General features: G+C 42.8%; 1 protein-coding gene across 1 annotated transcript in view; it reads right to left on the minus strand.

Moving 5' to 3' along the window:
* Positions 1 to 19720, minus strand: part of LOC115473047 (NUAK family SNF1-like kinase 1) — a 52258-nt gene that overhangs the window by 14508 nt on the left and 18030 nt on the right. Inside the window, exons 2-5 of the mRNA XM_030207660.1 lie at positions 17507 to 17627; positions 16240 to 16391; positions 8653 to 8718; positions 1262 to 1381 (exon numbers count right to left, since the gene is read on the minus strand). Of these exons, the coding sequence (XP_030063520.1) occupies positions 1262 to 1381; positions 8653 to 8718; positions 16240 to 16391; positions 17507 to 17627 (459 nt within the window). The remainder of the gene's footprint in view (positions 1 to 1261; positions 1382 to 8652; positions 8719 to 16239; positions 16392 to 17506; positions 17628 to 19720) is intronic.

Genomic DNA, 19720 nt, shown 5'->3' on the forward strand with positions numbered 1-19720 from the left:
CCACTATTTGGCTTTAATTAGAATTTACAATCACAACAGATTCAGCATCAGTAGTTGGACAGGGCAGACTTCTACCATTTGTGCCCCAATCATGGCTGGACAGCATCAGTAGTTGGAGAACAGGCTAGTGCCAGGCAGACACCTATGGTCTGTGCCCTGGTCATGGCTGGAGAGTTTTGGATGGGCTGGAATGGACTTAGATGACAACTTGAGTAGTTGGAGAATAAGGCTAGTGCCAGGCAGACTTCTATGATCTGTGCCCTGAAAATGACAAGGACAAATCAAGATCAAGTAGGCATATGTAGTATCACATCATACCTTATGCTATGAGTTTATCTTGTTGGGAAGACTGGATGAACCATACAGGTCTTTATCTGCCATCATCTACTATGTTAAGAAAAACGGAGAATACCACACTTCAAGGTCCATGTGTACTCCTCACTCTTCATCTGTCCTCACTGTGCCTGAGCAAGGCTTTTCTCCGCTGTGTCTAAATAGCACTTTGTGTACCTTGTAGTACTATATAAATGTTTAATATTTATTTATTTTGATTTTGCTCACACCCTTTTTATTAGTAGCTCAAGGTGAGTTAGATTGTGAGTCCTCCGGGGACAGGGGAAATACCCAGTGTACCTGAACCTAAGTTTAGGGTTAAGTGACTTGTCAAAGATCACAAAATACAGCAGTAGGATTTGAACCAGTCACCTCTGGATGTCAAGACTAGTGCTCTAACCACTAGGCCACTCCTCCATTTAGTAATCATTTTTCACAAGGGACAACTTTAGGGTCCTAATATTCTAAATTAGGCATCTATGTTCTTTAAAAATTGACTCCAGAATATCAGACTTGATACCTTTCATCTTTTTTTGTACCCCACGCTTTCCCACTCATGGCAGGCTCAATGCAGCTTAGGTACTTATTTGTACCTGGGGCAATGGAGGGTTAAGTGACTTGCCCAGAGTCACAAGGAGCTGCCTGTGCCTGCAGTGGGAATCAAACCCAGTTCCTCAGGACCAAAGTCCACCACTCTAACCACTAGGCCACTCCTCCACTCCATCTTGCTCTCTTCATTAAAAAAAAAAAAAGAAAAACCAACAGCAAATCTTAAGGAACCTGGGGGATTTTGAAAGCTTGCCTTGTGCACTGCAACATCTTTGGATTCTTCTTAAACAGATGCAGAGGGAGGTCTCAGAACCTAGATAAAAATTTGCTTTCTTCATATTCTAGAACACTAGACTTCATGAAAGACGAAAATGCTCACCTCTGGCCCTTGGTAAGGCAAACCAGTAATGATTTCTGGAGCAGCATACAGGGGGCTCCCACAGTAGGTCTCAAGAAATTGATCCTTCTTGAACACATTTGAAAGCCCAAAATCTGCAAGCTGAAGTGGGGAGAGAGGCCCAGACACGTTTTAGTTTAAATATAGTCGTGAGAAAGAAAGGTGTTTGGGTAAGAGGCACTAGCCACAGCATTAATAGTGCTTCACTTTACAATGCGCTTCTGCCTTGCTCAAGCCGAAATAAGGCACAATCTGATTACACACCAGTGGCGTAGCCACAGGTGGGCCAGGGCCCATCCACTTAGGGCTCAGGCCCACCCAACAGCAGCACACGTTTAGCAGTAGCTGGTGGAGATCCCAAGCTCTACTAGCTGAAGACTTCCCCCTGATGGTAATGAAAACGCTACTCTCCACAATACTGGCACCTGCGCATGTTCAGTTTTCAGCGCATGCCTGCTGCAGACTGCCCAAGTGGAAAGAAGCATTTTCCTGCCAGCTGAGATGTCTTTTGGCTGTGATGGGAGAGAACATTTGGTGCCCACGCACTTCTTGCCTAGGCTCACCCAAAATCTGTTGTCTGGCTACGCCCCATGTTACTGTGGCATGTGCCATGGTAAACGAGTGCCCTTTCTGCACGATGCCCGTATATTCCCATGGGTGTCTCTAGTGCATGTTAATCATTAGCATGCATTACAAATGCTACTGTGACTTAGTAAAAGACCCCCTAGTTGCAGTAAATCACGCCAATAAATTTGGCGTGGAAATATGCATTGATTACTATTCCATAAAGGGTAGCCACACTGTGTAGAACAGCACCTAAGCACTTAACCTGTATCTAACATAAGACACCTGCATTTACACCTGCTGAAACTAGATGTAAACACTGGCACCTAAATTAGATATGAATCAGGTGTATTCTATTTTATTTATTTATTTATTTGTTGCATTTGTATCCAGGGCCATGCCAACACAGTAAGTGTGGTAAGCGCTGCAGTGGGTGCCTGCCTTCAAGGGCGCCGCGCCATCGCGTTGTATTTTTTTTAAAAAACCTTACTCCTCCGCTCCCCTCCATCCCCGATTCCATGGCGCTTTAAATTTACCTCGCTCCGCCTCCGATGTCTGCGCAGTGTCAGTGAAAGCGCTGCCTGTCTGACGTCTCTCTACCAGCCAGCCTTCCCTTCGCTCGTTCGTTCCCTCTGTGTCCCGCCCCCAAGGAAATGACATCAGAAGAAGGTGGGACACAGAGGGAACGAGCAAGCGAAGGGAAGGCTGGACTGGGCTGGTGGAGAGACATCAGACAGGCAGCGCTTTCACTGACGCTGCGCAGACGTCGGAGGGAGGTAAATTTAAAAGTCCGGGGGGGGGGGGCCCGCGCACCAACTGATAGTCTGGGGGGCGCCAACTGATGGTCTGCAGGGGGGCGCCAGAGACCCTAGGCACGGCCCTGTTTGTATCCCACATTTTCCCACAATTTGCAGGCTCAATGTGGCTTACATTATGCTGTAGTGGCGATCGCCATTTCCGGATAAAGAATTACAAGTGGTATTGCATTAAGGTGCATGACTGTTATAGTACAAAGTGGTGTTGCATTAAAGTTCCTGAATGACAGAGTGAGTTATAAAATAGTTAGGTAATCAAATATAGAAAATTCATTTCCGGCATGAGGATAAGGTCGTAGTGGGTAACTTTCATTAGTAGCAACAGAGGTTGTCATTCTAGTGTAGAGAGTTCGGTTTTGTCTATTTCATGTATGGTCTTGTTATCTAATAATTTAGGATGGATCATTATGGTAAGCCTTCTTGAACAGGTTGGTTTTCAGTAGTTTTTGTGCGTAACTCATAGGATTGTCCCTTTGAAATTACTCACTCTAGGAGTTACGATGTGTACATAAGTCCGAATTAAGGCCAATTAACACTAAGAATTGGTTGTTTGTGCAAAAGGGGGCACTGATTGGCTCATTAATCAATTAAGTTGAATGTGCAAATCAGCTATGGTCACTGATTTGTGTGCGTAATTTTAGTCACCATATATATCATTTGGGGGTAAAAGTATTACAAATAATTGCCTAAATAAAAGGGGGACCCCTACCAACATTTTCAGCAATTTGAAATGTCCTTTATGACCCTTCTCCTAAAAGGTTTGGTGACCCCTGTTTTACATGAAAAAGATGTTTTGGGGAAGCAGAAGTGTGTGGAATGTTAATACATCCTGTGCCTCACTGGGATCACAATGTAAAGCAGAGGAAGGGAACAAATCAATGACTGCGAATGGAGCAGAAGAATAATCCTGATCCTACAACACAGACATTCTCAACATTCCTTACAGTACAGGATGGTAGGTACCTTCCTTAAAAGGCTGGTGGAACAGCAGGATGTTTGCTCAATCATTAGCATCTTGTGCTATTTTTAGAACCATCCTGAATTTAAGGGCTAATTCTGTACAATTGTAGTTGAGCTGATGAGTGCACAAAACATACATGAGCATCTGATTCTATGCTGGTTAAATTCTTCCCACAATTTATCAACCCAGCAAGTGCATGTTTATATTATTAATGGCTTGCATAGTGACTGTTGGAGCTGGCAAGTCATTCTTTTGCATTCCAGCTTCAGTTTGGCAGCAGATGATCTCTTGCTCTGGAAAATTAAAAAAAAAAAAAAAAGGACTGGAAGAACCATTAAGGATTTGTGTTGTGTGTACCGGAGGAAGATAAGTAGAATAAACGATTCTTTGCCAGAAAAGATTAAAAATAATTCCTAAGGGCTGCCTAAATGGCAATGCTGCACACTTGCATGTAAGAGAATCTGGGCTCAAATCTTGGGTCAAGTCTTCAGCTTGCTAGGTCAGCCCATAAGAGGCAGGAAGTTCCTGTCCGGTACACACCCCTTGCAGTTAAACGCTATCAGGCTCATTTTCGAAAGAGAAGGACGCGCATCTTTCGACACAGATCGGAAGATGGGCGTCCTCCTCACAGGGTCATCCAAATCGGTATAATTGAAAGCCGATTTTGAGCATCCCCAACTGCTTTCCGTCACAGGGATGGCCAAAGTTCAAGGTGGCGTATCGGAGGCGTAGCAAAGACGGGACTTGGGCGTGCCTAATACATGGATGTCCTCGACCTATAATGAAAAAAAAGGGCATCCCTGACAAGCACTTGGACTACTTTACCTGGTCCTGTTTTTCTTACAACCAAGCCACTAAAAGCTGCCCGAACTGACCAGATGACCACCGGAGAGAATAGGGGATGACCTCCCCTTACTCCCCCAGTGGTCACTAACCTCCTCCCTCCCACAAAAAATATCTTTAAAAATATTTTTTGCCAGCCTCAGATGTCATACTCAGGTCCGTGACAGCAGTATACAGGTCCCTGGAGCAGTTTTAGTGGGTGCAGTGCACTTCAGGCAGGTGGACCCAGGCCCATCCCCCTCCCTACCTGTTACGTTTGTGGAGGAAACAGCGAGCCCTCCAAAACCCACTGTACCCACATCTAGGTGCCCCCCTTCACCTGTAAGGGCTATGGTAGTGATGTACAGTTGTGGGTAGTGGGTTTTGGGGGGCTCAGCACACAAGGTAAGGGAGCTATGTTCCTGAAATCAGTTTCTGAACTCCACTGCCCGGTTGGTGTCCTGGCATGTCAGGGGGCCAGTGCACTACAAATGCTGGCTCCTTCCATGACCAAAGGGCTTGCATTTGGTCGTTTCTGAGATGGGCGTCCTCGGTTTCCATTATAGCCGAAAATCAGAAATGACCAAGTCTAGAGATGACCACCTCTAGGGACAACCAAAATTTCAAGATTTGGACGTCCCTGACCGTATTATCAAAACGAAAGATGGACGTCCATCTTTTTCGATAATACGGGTTTCCCCGCCCCTCCATCAGGACATTTTGCGAGGACGTTCTCAACAAAACTTGGGCGTCCCTTTCAATTATGCCCCTCTATGGCACTTAGGTGCTACCTTAGAGAATAGCACCTAGTTCACAAAGGCGCCTGTTAATTTAATGGAGCCTTTGGCATGTGTAAGTGGTGCCTACCTCAGGTGTCACTTTATAAAATCACTCTTTTAGATTATAAACTCTCTAGGGGGTAGGAAAATACCTAGTGTACCTGAATATAACTCACCGTGACCTTTTACTGAAAAGGTATTACCATATCATAAATAGCCACAAGCATTTCTGCGTCAGCAGCCTGATATCCCCAAATGGTCCTCTATTGCTTCAGTTACAAAGCAGTGGTTCTTAACCACCAGTACTCTGAACATCCTCAGCCAGTTAGGATGGTTTTTGGGATAGCCACAATGAATATGCATGAGATAGAACTATTATAAATCAAATGTTAACAGTCCCAACAATCACTCAAATGAGTGAGGGTAACAAGCCAGTTCCAAAATCTTAAGAACACAATGCTCAAAAAGATGTCTTTATGTTTCTTGTGTGGAATTATGTAGATGTTGAGATTGAGTGGCATTGTGTGCAAGGACCATTTGCCCTGAAGTAACATGGTGAAACATGGCCCATGTTGGTGCGGGTCCAGCTTTAAATCAAAGTGACTAAGATAGGTCTTTGTTTTAAACCATAGTGTTTTGAACATATTTGGTAGAATATAAGGGTTTAATAAATATGAGTTCAAGTTTAATAAGACAAATCATGCTTTGTTGAGCTGATGAAGATTTGAGTGAGTCACAGGGTTATACCTTGTGTGAAACAAGTCGCTACAGAGGCTTTGCATAGTTTGCTTTGATTTTGTGTTCTCATACCAAGAAACATAAATCTTTTAGAGCATTGGGTTCTTAAGATTTTGAGATAGAACTATTTACAGTGAATATGGAGAAATAAAAGTGCACATAATGGATGCAGTGCGTTCACACCTATCTTATACATATTCACTGTGACGATTCTGGGTGTGTGTCCCAAGGATTGGGTTCAGAACTCTTGCTCCAGAGCAAAACTGGGAACAGGGCAAAATGGCCCTACCACCTCTTGCATTCCTCACAGCTGTTGGTAATATTGTAAGCAGGCATGGGCTTTGCTGGAAATTTATGGACACTGTTTAAGCAGAATAGAGCCTAAAGCCATTGAACCAGTTCATAAAGACAGCAGCTTATGTGGAAATGGCATGGACATGGCTCAAATATTCATGGAGGAAATCTTCAATTATTTATATTCAATTTTCCACATCACTTAGATCTTGCACTCCACTAAGGTGGACGCTGCATCTTTTCAGTACAGGAAGATCTCAAAGATAAACGGTACTGCTCCTTAAGAAGCTGTTGGCGAAACGGGAGCTCGCTGTAGGGCGTGCCGGGAGTCCTGTATGAGAAAGCAGCAGAAGATGTGTACCTTTTAAGTTGATTGAAATAAAGCGACACCATTAAGGATTAAAAAGTTAAAAAAGTATGCAGAGGTTTTTTGGCTAATGAGGATGCTCGTGGTAGGCTAAGTTTGCAGAGAGATTGAAGCCGCCAAACGAGTCAGTGAGCCTATAAATTTGAAAAATCGGCTCACTGAGCGTCTGAAGCCTTTTCCTCTGTAAAAAGAAAATAGAGGGAAATTGTCTTGCTTTTTGATGATATTTTGGTGAAAAGTGTGAGCAAGCTCCATTTTGAGTATTAATCCACTAAGGTGGCAATTCTCTAATCTGGTGCCAAAATTTAGACACCCCAATACCATGTATTTAGCACCAATTTGATAAGAACATCTGGATGCCAAGTTTCCGTTATAGAATATGAATGTAAGTCAGCACTGATGTGCCTAAAGTTAGACACCAAGTCAAAGCAGTCATATCTGTTGGTAGTGGCATACCAAGGGCAGGGTAGTGTGTGTGTGTGGGGGGGGGGGGGGGTCTGCCCTGGGTGCATGCTTCAAGGGGGTGTAGGGAGCAGCCTTATGGCTGTTGATTCCACCGTTTATCTTCTACCTCTGACGTTATTTCCTGTTCTAGGGCAGGGAGCCGGCGAAGCCGACATGCTCCCTGCACCACCAGGAGGTGATGTGCCAGGGGGGTGGAACCACCTGGAGGTGATGTGCCAGGTGGGGGGGGGGGGGGGGGTTGAAGTGATGCACCAGGAGTGATGCGCTGGGGAGGCATGCAGCGGCAATCCACTCTGGGTGGCTACTGACCTAGGAACACCACTGTCTGTTGGCATCTAAGCATTTCATGAAATATGCATAACTCCAAGTATTCTGTATGTTACATGCAAACCTCAGAGACAAGCCCATGAACTGACAATCCCCAAAAGTACGCACTAAGGCCCAGATTCTATATATGGTGACTAAAGTTGCATGCTCAGATTTGGCAGTTTGGCCAAATTGCACATGCAACTTAATAACAAGTCAATCAGCAATGATAATTGGCCATTAACAAGCAATTATTGACACTAATTAGAATTTATGCACGCAAATTCTAATGTGCAGCTCCCAAAAGGGGGTGTGGCCATTGGAGGGGCATGGGTGGATCATGGGCATTCCTACAAATTGCATGCACTGGTATAAATGAATTGGAGAAAATTTTTCATCACTCAACGTGTAATTAAACTCTAGAATTCGTTGCCAGATAATGTGGTAAAGACGGTTAGCTTAGCGGAGTTTAAAGAAGGTTTGGACGACTTCCTAAAGGAAAAGTCCATAGACCGTTATTAAATGGACTTATGGAAAATCCACCATTTCTGGGATAAGCAGTATAAAATGTTTTGTACATTTTTGGGATCTTGCCAGGTATTTGTGACCTGGATTGGCCACTGTTGGAAACAGGATGCTGGGCTCGATGGACCTTTGGTCTTTCCCAGTATGGCAATACTTATGTACTTATGTAGAATATGCCTGATCCATGCCAGGTTTTAGTTGGTGTAAATGGTTGCACCTACATTTTAATCGTAGAGACAGGCGCTACATGAATTCTATAAACTCTGCCTTTAGGTAAGATTTATAGAATAGTGCCAAGCACATTTTTTTTCAGTATCAATTTTTTCAGCGCAATATATATAATCTGGCCATAAGTCATTATAGCGCATATGTTTTCGAATAGCACCTTGCACTGACATGCATAAATGTCAATTTGTGATGTCAATAATGCACAGTGCTTTTATTCTATAATTTGATGTGTCCAACTGGCACCTATCTTTAGGGATCAATTTATAGATTTGCCCTTTAACTCTTCTGGACAGTAACTTCTCAAACTGTTAATGAGGTTTTTTTTTTCTTTTGCACTGTTGTGTTGTGCTTCTTATGTTTACCTCTATTAGTAGATTTTATGTGGAAAAGAGGGGGATCAGGAACAATAAAAAAAATTCTTATTATTCATAGTAGTTATTAACATTCAGTTTCACGCACTACTTCTCCGTCTGCGATGTGACCTTTTATCTTGGACAGGTGACACTTACCTTTACATTCAGGTTTTCATCTAAAAGAATGTTTTCTAGTTTCAGATCTCGATGCACAACTCCTTTCTGTAAACACACACACAAAAAAAATACAAGAGAAAAGTGAGAAAAATCTATTGAAATTTGAAGACAGTTTTTTCCTCTGAGCTCTCTCGTGCCATCGCTGCAGCCTTCAGCTTGTGTTTCTTTCTCAGTGACACACATTTTTCACCCTGGAGATTTGGTAGCTCATGTCTCTAGTGATCCACAAAGTAGCACTTTGGATGCTGTAGCTGTGGATATATTCCATGTTTTGTTACTCTACAATTACTACCTCTGGCTGAAATTATAATACTGACTCCTGAAGCAGGTGCATTTGGTGCTGAAATGCAGTTCTGCATCAAGTCAGCTTTAGCCATTTTTGAATAAACCACTTGCTTTGGAATAACACTGGTCTACTCCCTTCTTTTCTTTGTGTTGATGTTGCGTTTGTTGCTAAGGGGGTGTGCTTCTGCTTCATGTGTGTGTGTGTGTGTGTGTGTGTGTGTGTGTCATCCTCAGTGAAGGTAGGTGTATGGGCACGCAACTAATATGAATTCAGGAGCAAACCAGGTGAATTTCTGACTGGTTTTACTGAAAAAAAAACATTTTTTGGAAGGGTGGTGTTTCAAACTTGCTGGGAAAGTTTATCAAAATGTTTCATGGCAAATTTGATGTCTGTGAATTCACACTGAAATTTTCCACCAAGTGCAATGACCCTTGATGAAAATTTGACATCCTTGATGAAGTGCTTGAACTCCAATGCACATCTGACAATTTGAGGAATCTGCATTGCATTATAGAGTGAGGAGGGGAATAATTTTGAACAAACTAATTCAGAGCCTTGAAGTTTTTTTTATCTTATAAACATTTCAGCTTCTATACAGCAGGGAGCTGGAATATATTCCTAGCTCTTGTAGGTTCAATATACTATTTTTCAAGCTTTTTTATTTTTTAATTAAGCACACTCCTAGGGAAGTGTTTGATGGATCCAAGACTCAAGAGGTGATGTAGTTCAATGGAACTGAGATCTGGTAATATTAGTCTTAATGGGACAATTTTTAAACTAACCATGCGTCTGCAAGGACATTTTTAAACAGGATCCCCCATATGGAGTTTTTCTTTAAAAATCTGGCCTGTAAGGGGACTCTAGGTACTTCACAGCCATATTTCACACCTGCATTTAATGCACCTGCAAAACGTCTGCAAGGAGCTTTCCAAATGGAAGACCTGGGTGGGTTTTATCTCTCCTGACCTCGACCTGTCCCCTACCCAGTGGTATCTGCAAGTAATGGATCTAATACAGGTGAATCTGTGAGAACGACAAAAGTCTAATAGCAGAATTCTGCATTAACTGAATATGTTGGAGCAAGTTATGCAATAATTCTTAAACGCTGGTGGCACTTACATATGCAGGTTTGTAAAATGGATAAGATACAACAAAAAGCACCAAGAGCCTTCAGAAATGGGACATGGTTCCTTTTATTGCAAAAATCAACTTTTCAATGTGGACCCGACATGGGCCATGTTTCAGTGCACAGCGCCTTTGTCAGGAGTCAAATATGATCTTACTAGCCGTTAAGCCCGTAACAACGGGCTAGTTTTTTGTTTTCCTATGGCCTCCCCCCGTCCACCAACCCTGCTCTCTCCCCCACCCTCCCCCCAGCGTCTGTTTCCCTCAGTTCCGCCCCCTCCTTCCCTCCCTGCTCCCTCCTCCTCCGATTTCCACGGCCATGTCCAAGCCCTCCTCCCTATTGGGCTGTACTGCTGGTGGAGGCGGGGCTTGGACTTCTACACTCTCAGCGTTCCGTCTCTTCTGCGCATTTGCAGGTGAGTTGGTCACTTGCCATTTATATGTTTGACTAGCCGTTGGGCAATTTGTTTACATGCGGTATCTTCAATAAAATCTTTCTGATGTTATATTGATCTGCTAGTATGGGGTTTTGGCAAGGCCCCCCCCCCTGAGGTCGCTGCTACCGGTCCCCCGGAGTCACCGCCACCACCCCTGCACCCGGCCCTGGCCCTCTCTTCAGTATTGAACTTACATCGGCGAAACGCAGGCAGCACGCAGATCAGCTGAGCTCCCATCGGCCTTTTCTGCCTGTGTCCCGCCCTCATGTGACGTAATGTCGGCGAGGGCGGCGGGAGCTCAGCTGATCTGTGTGCTGCATTTCGCCGATGTAAGTTCAATACCGAAGAGAGTTCTCGGGCCGGGTGGAGGGGGGCGGCGGCGGCGACGACCTCGGGGGGGGGAGCGGTAGCGGTGACCTTGGGGGGAGAGCAGTAGCGACATCGGTGGCTTCGCGCAGTTTCCCTCTCTGTCCCACCTCCGTCATCACGTATTGACGCGGGGGCGGGACAGAGAGGGAAGTCTCTACTGCGCATTTGCGAGTGAGTACGGTCACTCGCCATTTATATGTTTGATATGAAGTAAATACTGTGCTCAGCAACCAAATTTCTTCCTAGGCTGGTTAACAGACAGAATTCATTTTTATTTTACAAGGAAGAAATTTGGTTGTTGAGCACAGTATTTACTTCATATAAGATCATATTTGACCCCTGACGCAGGCACTGGGCGCTGAAACACGGCCCGTGTCGGGTCCACATTGGAAAGTTGATTTTTGCAATAAAAGGAACCGTGTCCCATTTCTGGAGGCACTTGGAGCTTTTTGTTCTATCTTGGACTTTGTTCTGTACTTTGGACCCTCTCTGAGCTGTTGCACTGGTTTGTAAAATGGGGCCAGCTACATGTGGAAGTCATGAAGCAGCTGGGTTTGTGCCGTTCAAACACTTATATTTGTAAAATGGCTGCTCCTACTGCATGTAGCAGCAAGTCCATGTGTACTCTTTGGACTGGGTTTTTTTCTTTTTAAAGAAAAGGCTCTAGGTCTAAAATATCACAAAACTGAGCATATTCTGATCTGGATGTCTCAATTCCAAGCTCTATATTCTCTTTAGCTATTAACCATCACGTCTCTGTGCCTCTAGTTGACCAGTACAATATTTATTTATTTTCTACTACTTAAATATCTCCTTGTGTCCAACTGGCCAAATGTTTATTTCTGTATTGAAGTACCCAACTATTTCTTCTATTTCTGTGTGCATGTCTAAATCTATTTATACGTTCAACTATCCTAAAATATCCTTCATGATTAACTATCCAAATGTCTATCCATCTCTTCCATCCAAATAGATTCTAGGACAAAATAATAAAGCTTTCTTTATGGGATAAAATCATGAGTACAGAAGTTCATCCTGACCTCATGCTCATGCAGCATTCAGCTGTGTACTGTAGCCAGCCCAACTGTATAAATAGATAAGAGCGTTAATTTTAATTTCCTTATTCCCAGGAATTATTAAAGATTGTCATTTGCTTTGAATTGAAATGCAACCAGCCTTTGAACAATTTTCTTTCATTTTCTTTCAAAATTACCAAAAGGAAATTTCACTACAATTTAGATTTGTATGTTTTCTTTCATTTATTTACTTATAAGGTTTAATTTACTACCTTTTTGAAAAACTTTATCCAAGGCGATGTACAGCAAGAATAAGTTGAACATAGGCAATAGACAATTACTGCAGTAAAATATTCAAAAAAAATTCACATTATGACATAGAGGGGCATAATAGAAGGAAAACGTCTATCTCCATGGGCGTTTATCTCTGAGAACGGGTCCGTGAAGGGGCGGACCGAACCGTATTTTCGAAAAACATGGACGTTTATCTTTTTTTGAGCTGGGCGTTTTTTGTTTTTCAGCGATAATGGAAACCGAAAGCGCCCAGCTCAACAACGAATAACTCCAAGACATTTATTCGTGGGAGGGGCCAGGATTCGTAGTGCACTGGTCCCCCTCACATGCCAGGACACCAACCGGGCACCCTAGGGGGCACTTTTACAAAAAAAAAAAAAAACAAGGTAAAACAGCTCCCAGGTGCATAGCACCCTTCCCTTGGGTGTTGAGCCCCCCAAATCCCCCTCAAAACCCACTGCCCACAAGTCTACACCATTACTATAGCCCTAAGGGGTGAAGGGGGGCACCTACATGTGGGTACAGTGGGTTTGGGGGGCGGTTTGGAGGGCTCCCATTTACCAGCACAAGTGTAACAGGTGGGGGGATGGGCCTGGGTCCACCTGCCTGAAGTCCACTACACCCCCTAATAACTGCTCCAGTGACCTGCATACTGCTGCCAGGGAGGTGGGTATGACATTTGAGGGTGAAAATAAAAAGTTGTGAAACGGCATATTTTGTGGTAGGAGGGGTTTTGTGACCACTGGGGGAGTCAGGTGAGGTCATCCCCGATTCCCTCCAGTGGTCATCTGGTCATTTAGGGCACTTTTTGGGGCCTTATTCGTGGAAAAACAGGGTCCAGGAAAAGTGCTCTAAATTCTCGCTAAAAACGCATATTTTTTTTCCATTATCGGCGAAAGGCGCCCATCTCTGATCGCCCGATAACCACGCCCCAGTTCCGCCTTCACCACGCCTTCGACACGCCCCATCAACTTTGTCCGCATCCGCAACGGAGTGCAGTTGAAAACGTCCAAATTTGGCTTTCGATTATACCGCTTGATTTGTTTTTGTGAGATAAACGTCTATCTCCCGATTTGGGTCACAATATAGGCGTTTTTCTATTTCGATTATAAGCAGGATAGTATGCTACCTACAATGTCAACACAATATACATTAAAACATCGACAGCATAGTGCACACTCTCCTTAAAGAGTTTACGCTATTTCCACATAGTGCGTGCTCTTTCCTGACAGCGTATGCATGTGCAATAGTTAACATAAGAACATAAGAATAGTCATAGTGGGTCAGACCAATGGTCCATCTAGCCTAGTATCCTGCTTCCAGCATGGCCAATCCAGGTCACAAGTACCTGTCAGAAACCTAAATAGTAGCAATATTCTGGATTCCCAAAGAGTAGGAACATTCCATTCAGAAACCCAAATAGTAGCAACTTTCCATGCTACCGATCCTAGGGCAAGCAGTGGCTCCCCCATGTCTGTCTCAAAAACAGACTACGGACTTTTCCTCCAGGAACTTGTCCAAACCTTTTTTAACCCAGACATACTGACTGCTGTTACCGTATCCTCCGGCAATGAGTTCCAGAGCTTAACTATTCTTTGAGTGAAAAAATAGTTCCTCTTATTTGTTTTAAAAGTATTTCCATGCAATTTCATTGCACATGCATCAGGAATAGAGTGCACACTGTGTGCAAGTTGTGCAGTCCTTAAGGACAGCTTAAGGACTATGCACAGACCCCTGGATTCTATAAATAGCACCCAGATTTGAGTGGGTGGACTTCCAAAATGCACATCCAACTTAATTGGCTAACGAGCTATTAACCATCAATAACTGGATGCTAACAACCAATTATTGATGTTAATTAGCACCAATTAAGATTTCCATGTGCATCTGGCTGCAGCTATTCTATAATTCTGGGCGTCTAAAGCCCATAGCATGCAACCCAAAAGAGGGCATGGCCATGGGAGAGGCATGAATGGGTCAGAGGTGTTCCAAATATTTGCATGCAGCATTATAGAATACGGAGTCAAATTTCAGCAGGTGTAAGTTGAGCGTGAAAATCGGTGCTAAGCTTTATTCTATAAAGGACACACACCGTTTAGAGAATAGCGCTTAGTGCAGATTTTTTTTCCAGTGACAAATTTTGAGCGCCATTTCTGCCATTTCAGCCCGTTCTTAAAGACAGTCATTTGAAAATTAAAAAACCCCAAACGACCACAAACAGTGGTCAGCAATTAAAAAATCAATATTGAAGTTTGTACCTGAGACAATTGAAAGTTAATGGGTCCTTTAACTAAGGTGCGCTAATGGATTTAGCACACGCTAATGATTAAATGCCCATAGGAATATAATGGGCATCTTATCATTTAATGTGTGCTAAATCTGTTAGTGCACCTTATTAAAAAGACCCTTAAATGACTTGCCCAAGCTCATAAGAAGCAGCAGCAGGATTTGAACCCTGGCTGTTAACCCACTGTTCAAATCGCTACTCAGTCATAAAAAGAAGGAAAAATCTCATAACATATGTTGTTGTTATTAATTCCTGTACTGTAATACAAAACAGCTGTTTCCAAAAGTATTGTTTGAAATTTTCATATACAAAATAAATATCGCTTTGAATTAGCAAACCTCACAGCTTGCATAAGGTTGTTTTAGCTGTCTGTATGTTTTTACATTTTTTTTTCACATCGAACTAATTGGAACGAGGGTTGGTTTTAGATTACTGAAATGCAGAAACTATTCAAAGTTGAAAGAGAATAGACAAAATGTATTTATTTATTTAGTTAACCTAATTTGTTACACTGCTTTCAAACATTATATCAAAGTTGTGTACAAAATAGATTATTTTAACAGACATAAAAAGACAAACAAAGTGACAATCACATGACCTTGTATGACAGGCACAACAGGAGGAACTTGAAGAGAAAGCCACAGCATGTCAAGGGAAAAGCACACAACTAGTTTCCAAGTTTATTTACAACTTGATACACTGCCCTGGAGGAGATCACTTTGTGCTATTTTTGGGTGGTCCTTCCCTTCATCAAATTCCTTTCTAGTGGTAGTGTGTAGGCTATCGTTCTCCTCTGGTATCTATCACTCCCTCTCTCCTGCCTGCTTAAACCACACTGAATACTGACCCCAGAAGATCCTCAGGTACCAAGAAATGTAGGCAGAAACCAAGAAAATGTGGCAGAAAGATAGAGCAATATTTCCCATTGTTTTGGGTGCCACTGGCTTGATTAAAAACAATTTCCAAGCACACCTAGATAAATTACCTGTCCATCTTCTGAACTCCAGAAGGAAGCTCTTTTTCACATGATGCAAGTACTACGATGGACTAGAGGGCATGAGTTGAAGCTACAGTGTGGTAAATTTAAAACGAATCGGAGAAAAGTTTTCTTCACCCAACGTGTAATTAGACTCTGGAATTCGTTGCCGGAGAACGTGGTACGGGCGGTTAGCTTGACGGAGTTTAAAAAGGGGTTAGATAGATTCCTAAAGGACAAGTCCATAGACCGCTATTAAATGGACTTGGAAAAATTCCGCATTTTTAGGTATAACTTGTCTGGAATGTTTTTACGTTTGGGGAGCGTGCCAGGTGCCCTTGACCTGGATTGGCCACTGTCGGTGACAGGATGCTGGGCTAGATGGACCTTTGGTCTTTCCCAGTATGGCACTACTTATGTACTTATGTACTTATTAGCGGTAGATCCGAAGAACTGAAATCACACCCTGGCTTAGGAGGAAGGCGCATTACTCTCATAGTATTTGCAAAACAAACCTATTTGGAGACATTGCCTCCAACACTTATTATAAAGACTGTAAGCCTGAGCCCTGAAAATTATGGCTTAAGAATGTGATCCAAGATTTACAAAAAGACTCCGGAAGGGTTATTATATTTTCATTCTTTGCCTATAAATTCAGGCAGCAGAAATAATAAACCTTGACGAAAGGACAGTGAAGTCTTCCTCCTCCATTAACTAGTGCAGTTTCCATTAAAATTCCAGCTAAGGAAATATCCAGAATGTGTTCCTTCTCTTACCTTGTGACAGTAGTGCACCGCTGAGACAATCTGTCGAAAGAATCGCCTTGCCTCATTCTCTGCAATTCGTTGCCTGTTGTTCACATAATCATAGAGTTCACCATTGCTGGCATACTCCATGACTATAATTATCTTATCTTTGTTCTCGAACACTGTAAAAAAAAAAATGTATATATCATGAGTGTTTTAAAAGTTGACACATGTCTCCTGTTTTTCTCTACTGTGCCCTGATCTAATATCAAATATTAGTGATTATACACTCTAGTAGGGATGGACACCCAGAAAGTGTGGGTGCGTCTTTTTTTGTGTGTAAATATATGTTGTGAAGAGAATGCAATATGGAGTGAATTTTTGGGAAATTACAGTCTCCAAAATTCTATATATGGTGCTGAAAAAAATGGTTATGGGTGGGAAAATGGGCATATCATGGGCATTCCAAAATGTATGTGTATACTTATAGAATATGGCCTGGTGTGTCTAAATCTACGTGCCAGGATTTACTCCACATTTTTGTTGGCGTAAAAGGAGGCATGTTGTTTTAGGCACATATAAATCAACTAAGCATATTCTATATAAGTACATAAGTATTGCCAAACTGGGAAAGACCAAAGGTCCATCAAGCCCAGCATCCTGTTTCCAACAGTGGCCAATCCAGATCAAAAATACCTGGCAAGGTCCCAAAAAAGTACAAAACATTTTATGCTGCTTATCCCAGAAATAAGCAGTGGATTTTCCCCAAGTCCATTTTAATAATGGTCTATGGACTTTTCCTTTAGGAAGCCGTCCAAACCTTTTTTAAACTCCGCTAAGCTAACTGCCTTTACCACATTCTCTGGCAACGAATTCCAGAGTTTAATTACCGAAAAACTTTCTCCGATTTGTTTTAAATTTACTACATTGTAGCTTCATCGCATGCCCCCTAGCCCTAGTCCCATTTTTGGAAAGTGGTGCCTAAATCGAGGTGCCGCTTGTAGACTATGCCCAGTCGACATTGATTTCCATGCCAATTTTTTAGGCACCATATATAGAATCTCCCCATATGTGCTATTGCATAGACAGCACTCAGCTAATTTTCGGCGGCATTTCTTGAATCCAGCCCTAAGTTTATAGAATAGAGGGTATAAGTCATTTACACCTCCTGTAACTCTAAATTACTGCTTGTTGATGTCAATTATTGGTATGTATCATTAGCTAATTTAATTAGATGCGTAAATGACCCTATGTGCACAATTGCTTGCTTAATTTTTATTTTAGCTCCTGGACTAACCTTCATAAATCTGTACAATGTGATCATGCTTGAGCAGAGCTGTTATTTCAATCTCCCACTGAAGATGCACCCTGTCCAGCTCGTCTGTGATCTTCTCCTTCCGAATGGATTTGATGGCAACCTTGTGAGAAATGAAAGGAGTTGATTTTACAAAATGTATAGATCAAAATGTACACAGCACTCGGGGGTCATTTTACTAAGGTGCCCTGAAAAATGGACTGCGCTAGTGTTGGCACGTTTTTTTGAGCGCACACAGATCAATTTTTCAGTGTGCCTGTAAAAAAATGCCTTTAAAAAAATTGTTGCCAAAAATGGACGTGCCGCAAAATAAAAATTGACGCATGCCCATTTTGGGTCTGAGACCTTACCGCCAAACATTGACTTAGCGGTAAAGTCTCATACGTTAACCATGCAGTAATCGCCCTATGCGTATCAAGTCGGAGTCACCGCCCAATTTTCACCGCCCGTCAGAAAATGAAATATATTTTCTGGTGCACGTAGCAGACGCATGTCAAAAATGAAATTACTGCGTGGGCCATGCAGTAGCCAGGCGGTAACTCCAAATTGACGTGCGTCGGGCACGTGTCAGCACCTATGCGGCTTAGTAAAAGGACCCCATAACATAACATGACACCTGTAGAACTATCACACTAATGAAGATGGCAGATTAAATTTAACTTTTACGCTGTACCTGGAACTAGATTTACAATTAAGTTATGACTTTTCTTACCTCCTGTCAAGATATGCCTAATGCCTTTGTAAACATTTCTTGAACCAGGGGCGTAGCCAGACAACAGATTTTGGGTGGACCTAGGCAAGAAGTGGGTGGGCACCAAGTGTTATCCCCCCTCCCCCCCCCCCCCCCCCCCCCCCCACCACCACCACCAAAAAAATATCTCAGCTGGTGGGAAAACATTTCTTTCCACCTTGGCAGTCCGCAGCAGGCATGTGCTGAAAAATGAGCATGCTCAGGTGCCAGTATTGTGCAGAGTAGTGTTTTCGTTACCATCAGGGGGAAGCCTTCAGCTGGCTGTGCTTGGGATCCCCACCAGCTACCGCTAAACGTGTGCTACTGTTGGGTGGACCCGAGCCCTAAATGGGTGGGCCCTGGCCCACCCAGGCCCACCTGTGGCTACGCCACTGTCTTGAACGTTGCTTTTGTAATACCTATTACAGTTCTGCTAGTACTAAATGTTCTGTCTAAGACCTGTTCTATAAGGGCCATTTTGTTTCAAAGACCTCAGGTATATGTTCGTAATGGTTCCTGTAGAAACAACTGATGACCTTTCCCAGAAACACTACTGATGCTCTGTGGAGAAACTGCTACGGACTTATCCTGCAAATGCTCTTTATGAAGAACTTTTTCAGATGATATCAGGGTCATTCTTTCTGTAGAACACTTAGCAATGAAAAAGTAATAGGGGTTTCATGGGGTATAATTCTCAAAATATGTAGAGGTTCCAGGACCTGAATTAAGTGTGGTGAAAATGCCTCCAGCTCACTTTGCCGAAAAGAGTTTCTGCAAAGCATGTTTCACCCAATGCTGAGATCAGTACTCCAAAGCATTTATGTGGTTGAAGGCATCATCCTTCATTGCATAACTGCTTTTTTCTTTATCCACATTTATAGCTGTTCAGTATTATTCTTTGGACAAATAATTGCAAGATTCCTGAGGCAGGCACTTTGAGCCGAAACACAGTGCCGTGTTGAGTCTTTTATGTAACAATGCTGCCAGTGCTTATACGTAGGGATGTACAGCTTGAAAATATTTGTGTCGTGTCATTTCCAGAGTCGTTTAGAGGAATGTTTGCTTGTTTGTTATAAGAGTGAGGTTATGAGCACATACTCCGGGGGAAATTCTATATATGGCACTGGGCGGTAGATGCTACTTCTGTGCCGATTTCTCCCTCTTTGTACAAAGAGTGCACAATATTCATGGAAGTGTGCACATTATTTGAAAAGAGTTAAAAGTCTGACAGACAACTCAATATTGACTTCATTGTTCTAGAAGGTTCCTTCTTTAGGAGTATTGTAGCCAAGAAGAAATGGAGGGCTGTTAGGTGCAACAGCGAAGACGACTCAAGGACAATGGACGAAGCTTCAGATAAGAAAGACTGTTTATTAAGGATGGTGGAGACTCGACACAGTTGTGTTTTGGTCAACTAGGCCTGCATCAGGAGATCATCCACCGAAGATATTTCCATAAACTGCGGG

The sequence above is a fragment of the Microcaecilia unicolor genome, chromosome 6 (assembly GCF_901765095.1).
Source record: "Microcaecilia unicolor chromosome 6, aMicUni1.1, whole genome shotgun sequence".
NCBI lineage: Eukaryota > Metazoa > Chordata > Amphibia > Gymnophiona > Siphonopidae > Microcaecilia > Microcaecilia unicolor.